Here is a 13,934-nt window from a genome sequence, read left to right on the forward strand (position 1 = left end):
GGGATAGTATGAACCAGTTCTCTTGTATTCCTGTCTAAGATAATAAGAGAAAGTGGTGTCAGTAATTGCGGATCCAATTCAATTAATCTGGAGACCAAATTGACCAATTGTCATGTTACAACAGGCCCAACTCTGACGTGTGGTAATCATAGAAACCCGACAGTGCAGAAGGAGGCCATTCGGCCCATCGAGTCTGCACCGACCACAATCCCACCCCACATATTTTACCCACTAATCCCTCTAACCTACGCATCCCAGGACTCTAAGGGGCAATTTTTAACCTGGCCAATCAACCTAACCCGCACATCTTTGGACTGTGGGAGGAAACCGGAGCACCCGGAGGAAACCCACGCAGACATGAGGAGAATGTGCAAACTCCACACAGACAGTGACCCGAGCCGGGAATCGAACCCGGGACCCTGGAGCTGTGAAGCAGCAGTGCTAACCACTGTGCTACCGTGCCACCAGTAACGGTCACTTTGGTGATAAAAGTAGAGGTTCTGAAGGTTTTCCTTGTGAACCAAATTCTGAAGCCTCCCAAGGCCAAGTTCCAAGGAAATTACTGTCAAAGAAGGAGCCAGACTCCCAAAGCTGAATTACACAAGAATTCCTGTCAAAGAAGGAGCCAGAGAGGGTTACTCTTCTACAGACTGATCACCCGCATGAAGCTGTAAAAGTCAATGTCTTAAAGTTTATTTATTAGTCACAAGTCAGCTTACATTCACGCTGCAATGAAGCTACTGTGAAATTCCCCTAGTTGCCACACTCTGTTCAGGTACACTGAATGAGAATTTAGCATGGCCAATCCACCTAACCTTCACATCATTGGGCTGTGGGAGGAAACCGGAGGACGGGGAGGAAACCCATGCAGACATGGGGAGAATGTGCAGACTCCGCACAGACAGTGACCCAAGCCGGGAATTGAACCCGGGTCCCTGGCACTGTGAGGCAGCAGTAACCACTGTACCACCGTATTCAGTAAACCTTTTTCATTCAATAAACTTCTTTTTAAATTTACTATCCAGAGAATTCTGCCTTTACCACAAAGAGGGCAGGGAACAGGCTACATATGAATTAAAGATAAACCATTTGGGTCCAGAACGTTGTGAACATCCTTTTACTCTGGTTGTCTTTGATCCTCAAGTCATTTTCTGTTTGTTTTAACCATGTTCTGTTTCATTAATAAACTTTTATCAGTAAAAATATTTGATTTTGCTGGACTTTTCCTGATGAGATTGATGCACTTTAGGGAAAGTGGGTGAGAGGGGTTGGCAGGCTCTTTAACAGAAAGTGAGTCCCTCTAAGGTAATTGGCAAAGGAGCCAGAGGGGGAGATGGGATTTTATTTTTTGACACAGCGAGTTGTTCAGATCTGCTTGAAAGATTCAATAGTATATTCCCAAAGGGTAAAGACTTGAAAGGGAAGAATTTGCAGGGCTGTGGGGAAAGAACAGAGCAGTTGGATGAATCAGAGAGTTCTTGCAAAGAGATAGCAGGGACATGACGGGCTGAATGGACTCCTGCAGCCCGTCAATCTCAGCCTCCTGCTTTTGTGCAGGTTAAAAGGAACAGATTTCAGTGCAGCCTCTTCCCTGTATAGGTATTTAAAGAGACGGGTCTCTCTTTAGTTCTGAATGACTGATATAACAATTGGTTGGAGGCCCATTTCCCACTCAGTCCTCCAGCAGCTTCCTGTCTCTCTATTAGTGCGACGCCCATGGCAGTTTCCCAACTGGAGCGCAGGCCCCGTTATTCTCAGCTAAATTCAGCCCTCAGCTCCGTCGCCTGGCTGTCATTAACACGAGCAATAGAGAGACAGAAAGGTGCCCCAGGCTCAAATGGGAAGTCGAAACGTGTGGCTTTAAATGAACTGTTCGGTAAACAAATTAAAGATTCACATGACAAAACTTCAAGTTTTCTGATGTTTACTCCAACAAACTGGAGGCAACAATGACTAAACACTTTTTTATAGGGAACATCGCCCTTAAACTGTACAATTAAACTTTGCCCTTTTACTCTTAACACCATTAAATATCCAACTCAATGGATATATTTTACTCTGCCTTGGAATGTTGACATACTTTCTCCAAAAACCAGCCCAAAGTGATTCTTTACTCCTCCTTTTCCAGTCTGGCAACCTTTAATCCCAGAACTGTCCTTCACAGAGACGGTTCTCCTGGACATTTTCCCACTAACACAAGCAAGGCGAATCTTCCAGTCTTGTTTCACAATTCTCAGGAATTTGTGACCAACATTCGACATCGGAGCAGAAGTCGGCCATTTGGCCCTTTGAGTCGGCTCCACCGTTTATTTAGATCATGGCTGATCTGTTTGTGTTGCGTTCTCGTGTTATACCCGATACTTTTGATGTCCTTATCCAACAAGAATTAGTATAAAGGCAAAATTCTGCCCTTCAGCCCTCCAAGTCTGCACCGACCATGCTGCCCAACTTAACTAAAACCTCCTACCCTTCCGGGGACCATATATATTCCCATCCTATTCATGTATTTGTCAAGACGCTCCTTAAAAGTCACTACTGTATCCGCTTCCATTACCTCCCCTGCCAACGAGTTCCAAACACCCGCTATTCTGTAAAAAATCTGCCTCGAACATCTCCTTTAAACCTTCCACCCTGGGAAAAAGCTTCTGACTATCCACTCCGTCCATGCCTCTCAATCTTGTAGACTTCTATCAGGTCCCCCCTCAACCTCTGTCACTCCAGTGAGAACAAACCAAGCTTCTCCAACCTCTCCTCATAGCTAATGCGCTCCATACCAGACAACATCCTGGTAAAACTTTTCTGCACCGTCTCCAAAGCCTCCACATCCTTCTGGTAGTGTGGCGACCAGCATTGAACACTATATTCTAAGTGCGGCCTAACTAAGCTTCTATAAAGCTGCAACCTGACTTGCCAATTTTTAAACTCAATACCCCGGCCGATGAAGGCAAGCATGCCATATGCCTTCTTGACTACCTTCTCCACCTGCATTGCCACTTTCAGTGACCTGTGTACCTGTACACCCAGATCCCTTTGCCTATCAATACCCTTAAGGGTTCTGCCATTTACTGTATATTTCCTATCTGTATTAGACCTTCCAAAATGCATTACCTCACATTTGTCCGGAATAATAAAGGATAACATTCCATTTGTCAGAACTTTGATTTGTTTGAACTAAGATTTATGAGGGTTCTCTTGTTTACAATAACCTCCCTAATCGTAAATCACACCAGGTTCCAGTGACTTAACCATGTGGCAAGAAAGAATACTTTAAATGGTGAATTCAGAAAGTTTATTAATCATTAAAAATGTAACAAGTCAGAAAGATAAAAAACAGAGTGTTGATTAACAGTTAATAGAGAAAGTTTAACTTTAACAATTGAACAGACTTCTCTCCATCCCTCTCAGACCAGGACATGAAGTGACTGCTCCAAAAACATGGATAACTTGTAAAACCAACAGCTCTCCACACCTCTCTGTAAACATCTCTCCCTCCACCTCTCTCTACCAAATTGCCTTCTCAAGACCACTTTTTTATACTTAAAACATGTAAAAAGCCCATCTTAGCCAATTCCCATAAATCTTCAATTATGAACTAAAATAGACACGAGTTTTCAAGTGATTTAAAAACAAATGAACTGTCTGCTGAAAGGGTTAACTTTTCTACAGAACCTAAAGGGATGGGGAGTGAGCAGCAAAAACTTGGCACACAATTACATCACTTTACACAAGATTAAAACAAAACAAATGGTTTTAAACTTCATCTATTAATTTTTTTGTTATATTCCTCAACCTATTTAATTTGATCAGTTTTTGTTAGGGATGGGTAACTTCTGTTCTTTATAAACTGATTCACTCATTTTGTTCATTCGACATGGGCTCGGAGAATCAGAACCCAGACTTTATCATCCTGATCCTTTTTCTCCCTTTGCCACCACTCCCTCTGTTTTGCGGGAGGGTTGTGGGGATTCCAATCAGACCGAATCATTTTATCAAAAAAGTAAAATACTGCGGATGCTGGAATCTGAAACAAAAACAGAAAATGCTGGAAAATCTCAGCAGGTCTGACAGTATCTGTGAAGAGAGAATAGAGCCAATGTTTCGAGTCTGGATGACCCTTTATAAGAGCTCATATGAAGTGTCATCCAGACTCGAAAGATTGGCTCTATTCTCTCATAATTTTAATCGATAAGTTTCTTGTTCTTAGTTTCCAAATGGCAGGTAAGAGACCTGTCCGGTCCCCACTCTGATTTTTTCACTGGCCATGCTTGGGTAGGATTATAACCATTAGAATCTACTCTCAGAGGTCTGCTTTTCAGTCCAGTGCTACTTGGAGTATACCGTCACTTCACCAACTATCAGGTCACAAGTCCCTCACAGTTCTTATCACAAATTTATGATAAAATAATTTAAACATGCCTGAGAACACTTCTTAACTTCTTAGTCAGCGACCTACCCCCGTTTGTTGATTAGTCAGACCCCTTTTTTACAGATTCCAGGTTCCTCAGCCGCTGAACACCAGCCGGTCCTGCAATAATCTCATAGAATCTCTCCAGTGCAGAAGGAGGCCATTCGGCCCATCAAGTCTGCACCAACCACAATCCCACCGACACTGTCCCCATAACCCCATTCATTTACGCTAGCTAGTCCCCCTGACACAAAGGGGCAATTTAGCATGGCCAATCCACCTAACCCACACATCTTTGTACTGTGCGAGGAAACCGGAGCACCCGGAGGAAACCTACACAGACACTGGAGAATGTGCAAACTCTACACAGACAGTGATCCAAGCTGGGAATCAAACCCGGGTCCCTGGCGCTTTGAGGCAGCAGTGCTAACCACTGTACCACCGTGCCGCCCCAGTTTAATTCGAGCTCATTCTGAGTAAATATTCTCACCAGGTCCTCTGTCAGGGCCCTGCTGAGCAGCTTTAATGGTCCGTGATTGCAGAAACTGAGCAGTCACAGGAATGTGGTCAAGATAGTCCAGTCCTATAATGCCTCACATTCAATCTGCAGTCCTTCAATTATAACAGAATATGTGGCTGTATGTAGCTGCCTCGGCCACGATCAGCGCCAACACTGCCTTCCTGAACTGCTACAATGCCTGAGGTGTAGGTACACCCACAGTGCTGTTAGGGAGGGATTTCCAGCTACACATTCCAGACTTTCACTAACTGTTGGTGGGTTCCAGATTGATATATTCCATTCAACACACCCAAGGTGAGTTTTTCCAATTCCTTTATTGTCCAGGACAATATATTTACAATATCTTTAAAACAGAAATTAAACATTCCCATTTGATTTCAGACAGGAACATATTCTGTTAGTTTGTTCTTTATTGTCGCTGTCAGGCTGGGGTTGTTCCCCTTGGAGCAAAGGAGGTTGAGGGGAGATTTGATAGAGGTGGACAAGATTCTGACAGGTTTAGATAAGATGGACAAAGAAAAGCTGTTCCCATTCGCTGATGGGACAAGGATGAGGAGGTCACAGATTTAAGGTTTTGGGTCAGAGATGCAGGGGGGATGTGAGGAAGAATATTTTGATGCAGCGAATGGTAATGACCTGGAACTCGCTGCCTACGAGGGTGGAGGAAGTGGAGACAATAAACAATTACAAAGGAAATGGGATGGGCGTTTGAGGGGGTTTCAAACAAATATAGTGACTCTTAACTTCCTCACACCCTGTCACTCTGTGATCCGTGTGAAATTTAAAACCGGGTATTCGCAACAAGACTCAAAGAGCATCAGCTCACTGGAGGCAGTTGTGAGACCGGCCAGTCCAGCAGAAAGAAACCCCCCGACCCTCCCCATTGACCAACTGTGAGAATGAACAAAATGCAGTCCTGGATGTAATTGAGAGCAGAAACAATAACAGCAGAATCCAACCCCTGGAATCACTCGTGAACTCGCTGGTGTCTCAACAGGTGGGATGTCCGAGTGAATCCCTCCCCACACTCAGAGCAGGTGAATGGCCTCTCCCCAGTGTGAACTCGCTGGTGTCTCCGCAGGGCAGATGACTGAGTGAATCTCTCCCCACACTGAGAACAGGTGAACGGCCTCTCTCCAGTGTGAACTCGCTGGTGTGTCTGCAGGTGGGATGTCCGAGTGAATCCCTTCCCACATTGAGAGCAGGTGAATGGCCTCTCTCCAGTGTGAACTCGCTGGTGTGTCTGCAGGTGGGATGACCGAGTGAATCCCTTCCCACATTGAGAGCAGGTGAATGGCCTCTCTCCAGTGTGAACTCGCTGGTGTGTCTGCAGGTGGGATGACCGAGTGAATCCCTTCTCACACTGAGAGCAGGTGAACGGTCTCTCCCCAGTGTGAACTCGCTGGTGTTTGCGCAGGCTGGATAAATGAGTGAATCCCTCCCCACACTGAGAACACGTGAATGGTCTCTCCCCAGTGTGGCTGCGCCGATGAGCTTCCAGCTCTGATGGGACTCTGTATCTCTTCCCACAGTCCGCACATTTCCATGGTTTCTCCATGGTGCAGGTGTCCTTGCCTCTGTCTTGGGTGGACAATCAGTTGAAGCCTCATCCACACACAGAACAAGGGTACAGTCACTCCCTGCTGTGAATGGTGTGATATTTATTCAGGCTGTGTAACTGGTTAAAGCTCTTTAGTTCGTGCGCTGGAACACACTCACTCGAGTGTGGCAGTGTGTTGGTGCTTTTCCAGTCACACTGATGTTTGAAATCTTTTCAAATCAACAGACTGGACAATCATTTCTCCTTCTAGATTCAAAGTCCGATGATATTCAGCTCCCAAGGGATATGACTCTGTCAGATCTGATGTGACATTTGAGATTTCGGCCTGTGATTCCTCTTTCAATATCCTGTAAAATGAGTTTACACATATCATCAGTGTCAGTACAGGATAGAAATTCAGAACAGGATTCTATTTAAAAATGAAAGTAGATGGGCACTTCAAGGAAATAAACTTTCAGGAGAATGGGGATATAGAGTGGGAATGGGACTGGAATGTTATACAGAGAGTCAGCATGGACTCGAGTTACCAAATGGATTCCTTCTGTGCTGTAATGACGTTATGGCTCGAAATGTATAACATCGCTGCAGCATTATATTATAATGCAAGAAATAATAATAAATGTATTTTATTACAGAAACATAAATAATATATCTAATCTGGGTACCATATAATAACACGAGACATATCTCTGTCCTATATTAATTTACTGTCCCCTTAAATATCAGCCATCTGCTGCCCTTTAATTGTGAACATTTGGAAAGAGACCATCCTTTTAGACAGAAAGAAGATTAACGTTTCAGGGTGGGCAGAATGAATTAGAGGGAATAAAAATGTCTCAGATTTTGTTGGTCAATATAAGCTCAGAAGTGGAAGGGAAATGATCTCCAGTGGAAGAGAAACAATTCCTGAACATTGTAAGACTAAGCTGGTAAATCAGCAGTGAATAGAGTTGTGAAGTGGTAAAAACATCAAGACATAGCTTGCCAAAATAATAGTTAAAATACACCCTTTGTTAGAGGCAGAGGAAGGTAGACAATGGCAGAGAGCTGATCAGGGAGGGCAGAGGTGAAACAGAGAAATGGATGGCCGTTAAAATATTCATTCATGGATGTACAAGGCATGGTTAGCAAGTTTGCAGATGATACTAAATTAGGAGGTATCGCTGATAGCGAAGAAGGTTATCAAAAATTATAGGGGGATCTTGATCAGTTGATCGGTTAGGGAAGTGGGTCGATGATTGGCAAATGGATTTTAGTACAGATAATACAGAGTACAGAGGCACAACCTCAGGCTAAAGGGACAATCCTTTAAAACAGAGATAAGGAGGAATTTCTTCGGCCAGAGAGTGGTGAATTTGTGGAACTTTTTGCCGCAGAAGGCTGTGGAGGCCAGGTCATTGAGTGTCTTTAAAACAGAGATATATAGGTTCTTGATTAATAAGAGGATCAGGGGTGATGGGAAAAAGGCAGAAGAATGGTGATGAGAAAAATATCAGCCATGATTGAATGGTGGAGCAGACTCGATGGGCCAAGTGGCCTAATTCTGCTCCTATGTCTTATGGTCTTGAGTGTGAGTGTTGCATTTTGGAAAGTCAAACCAGGGTAGGACTTATACAGTAAATGGTAAGGCCCTGGGGAGTGTTGAGGAACAGAGGAACCCAGGAGTACAGAGGGACCCAGGAGCACAAGTACATAGTTCGTTGAAAGTGATGTCACAGGTAGACAGAGTGGTGAAGAAGGCATTTAGCACACTGGCCTTCATCAGTCAGGGCACTGAGTATAGGAGTTGGGACATTATGTTATAGTTGTATTATTCGTTGGTGAGGCTGCACTTGGAGTATTGTGTACAGTTTTTGTAACCCTGTTATAGGAAAGACATTGATAAACTGGAAAAAGTGCAAAGAAGATTTATGAGGATGTTGCTGGGACTAATGGGCCTGAGTGATCACGAGAGGTGGACAGGCAAGGGCTTTATTCCTTCGAATGTAGGAGAATGTGGGGTGACTATATTGAGGTGTATTAAATCATGGGGGGCATTGGTAGGATGAACCCACATAGTCTTTTTGCCAGGGTAGGGGAATTGAAAACTGGAGGGCATAGGTTTAAGATGAGAGGGGAAAGATTAAAAGAGACCTGAGGGGCAACTTCTTCATGCAGAGGGTGGTGTGTCCATGGAATGAGCTGCCAGAGAAAGTGGTTGAGGCAGGTTTAAACAGCAGGTTTAAACATTTAAAAAGCATTTGGATAAGTACATGAATTGGAAAGGATTAGAGGGATATGAGCCAAACATGGGCAATTGGGACTAGCTGGGAGGGCACCATGGTTGGCATGGATCAGTTGGGCCGAAGGGCCTGTTTCCGTGCTGTATTGCTCTATGACTCTATGTGTTGGCTGCATCAGCATCTATTGCCTACAACTCATTGCCCTTGAACTGAGTGGCTTGCATTGCTGGGGGAAGTGGTAATTTCCTTCTTTAAAAGGACATTATTAAATCGGATGGATTTTTACGACAATTGTCATCAATGGACTTCTAATTCTAGATTTGTACTGAATTCAAATTTCAACATCTGCCGTTGTGGGATTCGAACCCAGGGTTCACAGTGTGTTGCCTGGATCCCTGTGTTACTAATCCAATAACACTATCACTGCACCATTGCCTCCCCATCCATGGTAAAGGAGTCATAATAGCCCGAATCCATGGAATCAGAGCATGCTCTAAATTTGAATTAATGCTCACTAACACTCACCTCAAGACAATTTCACTGTTTTCAATTTTAAAATCTGCTGCAGCTGAAAAGATCTCAGAGAGATTGGTGTCCGGGAAAAATGTTGCAATCTTCAAATCGTGTCCCTGTAAATGAGGAAAGTTATCGGTGTAATTCAAGGTTAGAAATTCAAGACAGTCAAACATTTCTTTTGGTCTGAGTTTGCTGTGAGTAAATCCTCCCCTTCTAACCCCCTGTAAAAGGAGTTTCCAAAATCCATCAGCATCTGTCCAGAACAGAAATTCAAAACATTCTCTCCTCCTTTAACCTGGCACAGAATTACTTTAGCTGGGACAAAATTGCAGTGGAGGCAGTTCAGGGAAGGTCCAGTTGGTTGATTCCTGAAATGAGGAGTTTTATCTTTCAGGTTGAGCAGCTGGGGCCTGTACTCATTGGAGTTTAAAAGACTGAGAAGTTATTGAAACATCTGGGAATTTAAGGGCGGCATGGTGGTTAGTACTGCTGCCTCACAGTGCCAGGGTCCCAGGTTCAATTCCAGCCTTGGGTCACTGTCTGTGTGGAGTTTGCACATTTTCTGTCCATGTCTGTGTGGGTTTCGTCCAGGTGCTCCGGTTTCATCCCACAGTTCAAAGATGTGTGGGTCAAGTGGATTGGCCATGCTAAATTGACCCTAGTGTCAAATGCATGGGGTTGTGGGGATGGGGCCTGGGTGGGATTGTGATCGGTACAGACTCGATGGGCCGAATGGCCTGCTTCTGCACTGTAGGGATTCTATGATTCATATGATATAAGGTGCTTGACAAGGTAGATGCTGAGAGGATGTTTCCTCTGGTGTGGAAATCAAGTAAAAATAAAGGATCTCAAATTTAAGATGAAGATGAAGAGAGATCTTTTCTCTCAGCGGGTTGTTGATCTTTGGAACTCTGTCTTCACCAGTGAGGATTGGAGGCAGGTCATTGAATATATTCAAAGCTGAGGTTTTGATCCACAAGAAAGTCAAGGGTATGGACGGGCTGGGGGTAGCAAAGTAGACATGATCTTATTGAATGATGCAGCAGGCTCGATGGGCCGAATGACTGGCTCCTGTTCTTGGATAGCTGCGCATGCGCCCTGCTACCTATTGTCCCTCTGAAGATCGAGGTTCTGAACCAGCCCGAAACCACGCCCATTGTGACCCACAACCGACAGCAGCGCATGCGCTCCCCTTCCCCGCTGAAACAAGATGGCGGCCGATAACCGGGGCCTGTTCCCGGGATAAACGCCTGGGAGCTGTAAACCCGAGACCTGCAGGATCTTATTCGGGCCGTGCGGCCTACAGCGGATGTTTGTAAAGCCATAGCTCACTCCCTCCCCCGACTCCCGGTTCCATTTCTCCCGCAGCCCCACCGACTCACTTGGGGATAAAAGCGTCTCCCGCACTCGCAGGACTCCGGGCAAAGTGACACTGCGCACGCGCGAGACATAGCACCGCGCCTGCGCAATAGGCTCCTGTGGAATGAAGAGGACACTTTCGCACCCGCAAGGGCACCTGGGAATTAACGGCGTCATTGTCAAAGACGATAGTACGAAATTATCTTGTTCAATGAAGATCAATTAATTTTTAAAAATGCATTCCTCGGAATTTGTGCGCTGCCATTCTCTACTTCTAAAATTGATTTAAACCAGTGCTCTCCTGTGGGAATACCCCGAGTTTTAAAAACTTTTCCCACTGGTTTCCCTCTCTCTCTGCTCCCCTGAAGGTGCTCACACAGGTTGGGTAAATCCCACAGAGATTGGTTTCTTTCATTTTCTTTCTCCTGATGCTGAATGTTTTATGGAATGATACATCACAGATGGAAACCATTTGGCTCATCCTGCCCAGTCGGGCTGTCTTTAAGATCTATCCAATTAATCCCACAGCCCTGCTGGCAGAGTGAGAACAATATCTATATACTGCAGCAAGATAGGAGATGAATGGAAAATGTTTTCCAGTTGCATACCTCTCAGACACACTCACCCCTGGAAAGATAAACTGGCCTGTGTACTAAGCAGATATTAAGGTTCCACTTAAAATTAAAACAGAAGGTGCTGGAAAAATGCAGCAGTCACCAGGGCCGAGTTATGGTCAAAATGATGGTGTTGAGCTGCCGTTAGAAAATAACCAGCAATCCAACAAGCCACTCAAAATATTGAATCAAACAAAATTGATCAAAGATTGAGCCAAAGTATTCTGTTTTCCAACATGGTGCTATGATTTTTTGTGATGGTTTTAATGTTCTCACAATTACCTGGTGTAGTCCGGGTTTATTTTATACTCATTCCAACCCATCGCTGTTCATGAGCACATTACCCCCACTCTGATTCCCCATCCCATCAGAGACAACTGAGTCACTGACTGGAAATTAGGGCTTTTAATGAGAGCTCTGACAACCGAGAATGCACCGTCAGCAGAATCAACCCGAGCGAACAAACCCCAGACAGTGAACATTATCCCCCCCAGACCCAAATATAAAACAGTGAACATTATCCCCCAGACCTGAATATAAAACAGTGAACATTATCCCCCAGACCCAAATATAAAACAGTGAACATTATGCCCCCCAGACCCGAATATAAAACAGTGAACATTATCCCCCAGACCCGAATATAAAACAGTGAACATTATCTCCCAGACCCGAATATAAAACAGTGAACATTATCCCCCAGACCCGAATATAAAACAGTGAACATTATCCCCCAGACCCGAATATAAAACAATGAACATTATCCCCCCCAGACCCGAATATAAAACAGTGAACATTATCCCCCAGACCCGAATATAAAACAGTGAACATTATCTCCCAGACCCGAATATAAAACAGCGAACATTATCCCCCAGACCCGAATATAAAACAGTGAACATTATCCCCCCCAGACCCGAATATAAAAGTGAACATTATCCCCCCCAGACCCGAATATAAAACAGTGAACATTAACCCCCCCAGACCCGAATATAAAGCAGTGAACATTATCTCCCAGACCCGAATATAAAACAGTGAACATTCTCCCCCCAGACCTGAATATAAAACAGTGAACATTATCTCCCAAACCGAATATAAAACAGTGAACATTATCCCCCAGACCCAAATATAAAACAATGAACATTACCCCCCCCCCCAAGACCCGAATATAAAACAGTGAACATTATCCCCCAGATCCGAATATAAAGCAGTGAACATTATCCCCCAGAACCAAATAAAGAACAGTGAACATTATCCACCCCCCCACTTGAATACAAAATTGTCCTGATGGATTCAGACAGCATTATCACAATATTCCAAATGTGTTTTTTCCAGGAATAGATTCAGCGGCTGTATCACTGGAGGCCAGAGATACTCTCCTCAAACTCGGCTCATGTGAGGAATCCCTCCAATGAGGCTCAGGAATGCTACAACCAGAGTCACGTGACCACCAAGTGTGTAACTGAACAAACTACCGCAACGTTGAAGATGTGTTTCAGTGTGAAATGATTTGCTTCACCTGTTGCTTCAGATTTGAGAGAGGGTAATTTGACCTTGACCCAGGCACTTTTCAGATCTGAAAGTGATGGCCTTTAGCACAATCACAAGGCTGCACAATACAGAGGGAACACTAATCTGTTTCGTTCTGCGACTATGTCGTGGTTACACGAGTGATACTTTCCACTAATTAGCTGCCAGCACCAAAAAGGCATTCAGCCTCCCACACAAATGAGCAAGGCTGGGTATGAATATCTTTGCCAGTGCAGTGCCGGGTACCAGGCTGTACATCCCAGTGAGTGGCTGATAAATCAAGGAACATGCTGTTTGATTCTGTCAGAATAGGTAGTGATTTTTTCAGCAGGAAACACTCACCAAACCAAAAATACAATGTTTACTGTGAATACAGATTGGGCAGCACTTGCTGAACAATCCTGAGTGTGTCAATAGCTACACTCATAATCAACTGAAGATAATCAGTCGAGTTCATAATACGGCTCAGTTGTAGTTGTGAGAAGCAACTTACATTTATACTCAGCGATCCTTTCCCTGCAAACAAAAGGAGAATTTTCAAGTCTTGCACCTTTTTTGAATTTCCCAGAAGCTTGAGAAACCTACAGTCTTCTATTGATTTCTCCATGGTGATGCTTCAAGTCAATGAGAGTCCACCAATTGTGATCATTTGAAATTTGGCATTCTTCTGTTTGTCCTGATGAGTGCATGATGAAGAGATTCAGCAACAGGTCTCTCTTTTCAGCAATATTCAAGTTCAGTTCTAACAAGTATCTGTGCATTGTTTTATGTTCCTTGATAATTAAATGTGATCGGGGAAGTGTCACTGTGAATAATGTGCAAGTCAGTAAGAATTGTCAGCATTTTCTAATTGGAAATCTTAAGCAGTGGAACCTTTCAGACACTGAATTGTACAGTTTGCACCAAACATCAATTTAAGATTGCAGGAAAAGTTCATAAACTTATGAGAAACAAGTTCCTGTTGAGAGTTCCTGAATTTAAAAAAAATCACAGATGGTGCTTTTAAAAAGGGACACAGCAGCCCTGAAAATCAGTGACATCTCAGAATATTAAACTTCAGCCAGTTGTAGGGATCGTTAATGTCAGCAGAAACAAACCAAATATTGTCAGACTATCAATCCTGGATGTGATTAACAGCTGCAGTAACTGCAAAATCCAACTCCTGCAGGCAATTGTGAACTTGCAGATGTGTCAGCAAGTGGGATGACCGAGT

The 13,934-nt window shown here is 44.0% G+C and overlaps 1 protein-coding gene across 1 annotated transcript in view; it reads right to left on the minus strand.

The window, feature by feature from the left end:
• LOC144480711 (uncharacterized) overlaps nt 1-6,517 on the minus strand; it is a 48,466-nt gene extending 41,949 nt beyond the window's left edge. The window contains exon 1 of the mRNA XM_078200303.1: nt 5,902-6,517. Coding sequence (XP_078056429.1) covers nt 5,902-6,483 — 582 coding nt within the window. The 5' untranslated portion in view covers nt 6,484-6,517. The remainder of the gene's footprint in view (nt 1-5,901) is intronic.
• Between the last annotated feature and the right edge of the window lie 7,417 nt (nt 6,518-13,934).

The sequence above is a fragment of the Mustelus asterias genome, chromosome 30 (assembly GCF_964213995.1).
Source record: "Mustelus asterias chromosome 30, sMusAst1.hap1.1, whole genome shotgun sequence".
In the NCBI taxonomy this organism is placed as follows: domain Eukaryota; kingdom Metazoa; phylum Chordata; class Chondrichthyes; order Carcharhiniformes; family Triakidae; genus Mustelus; species Mustelus asterias.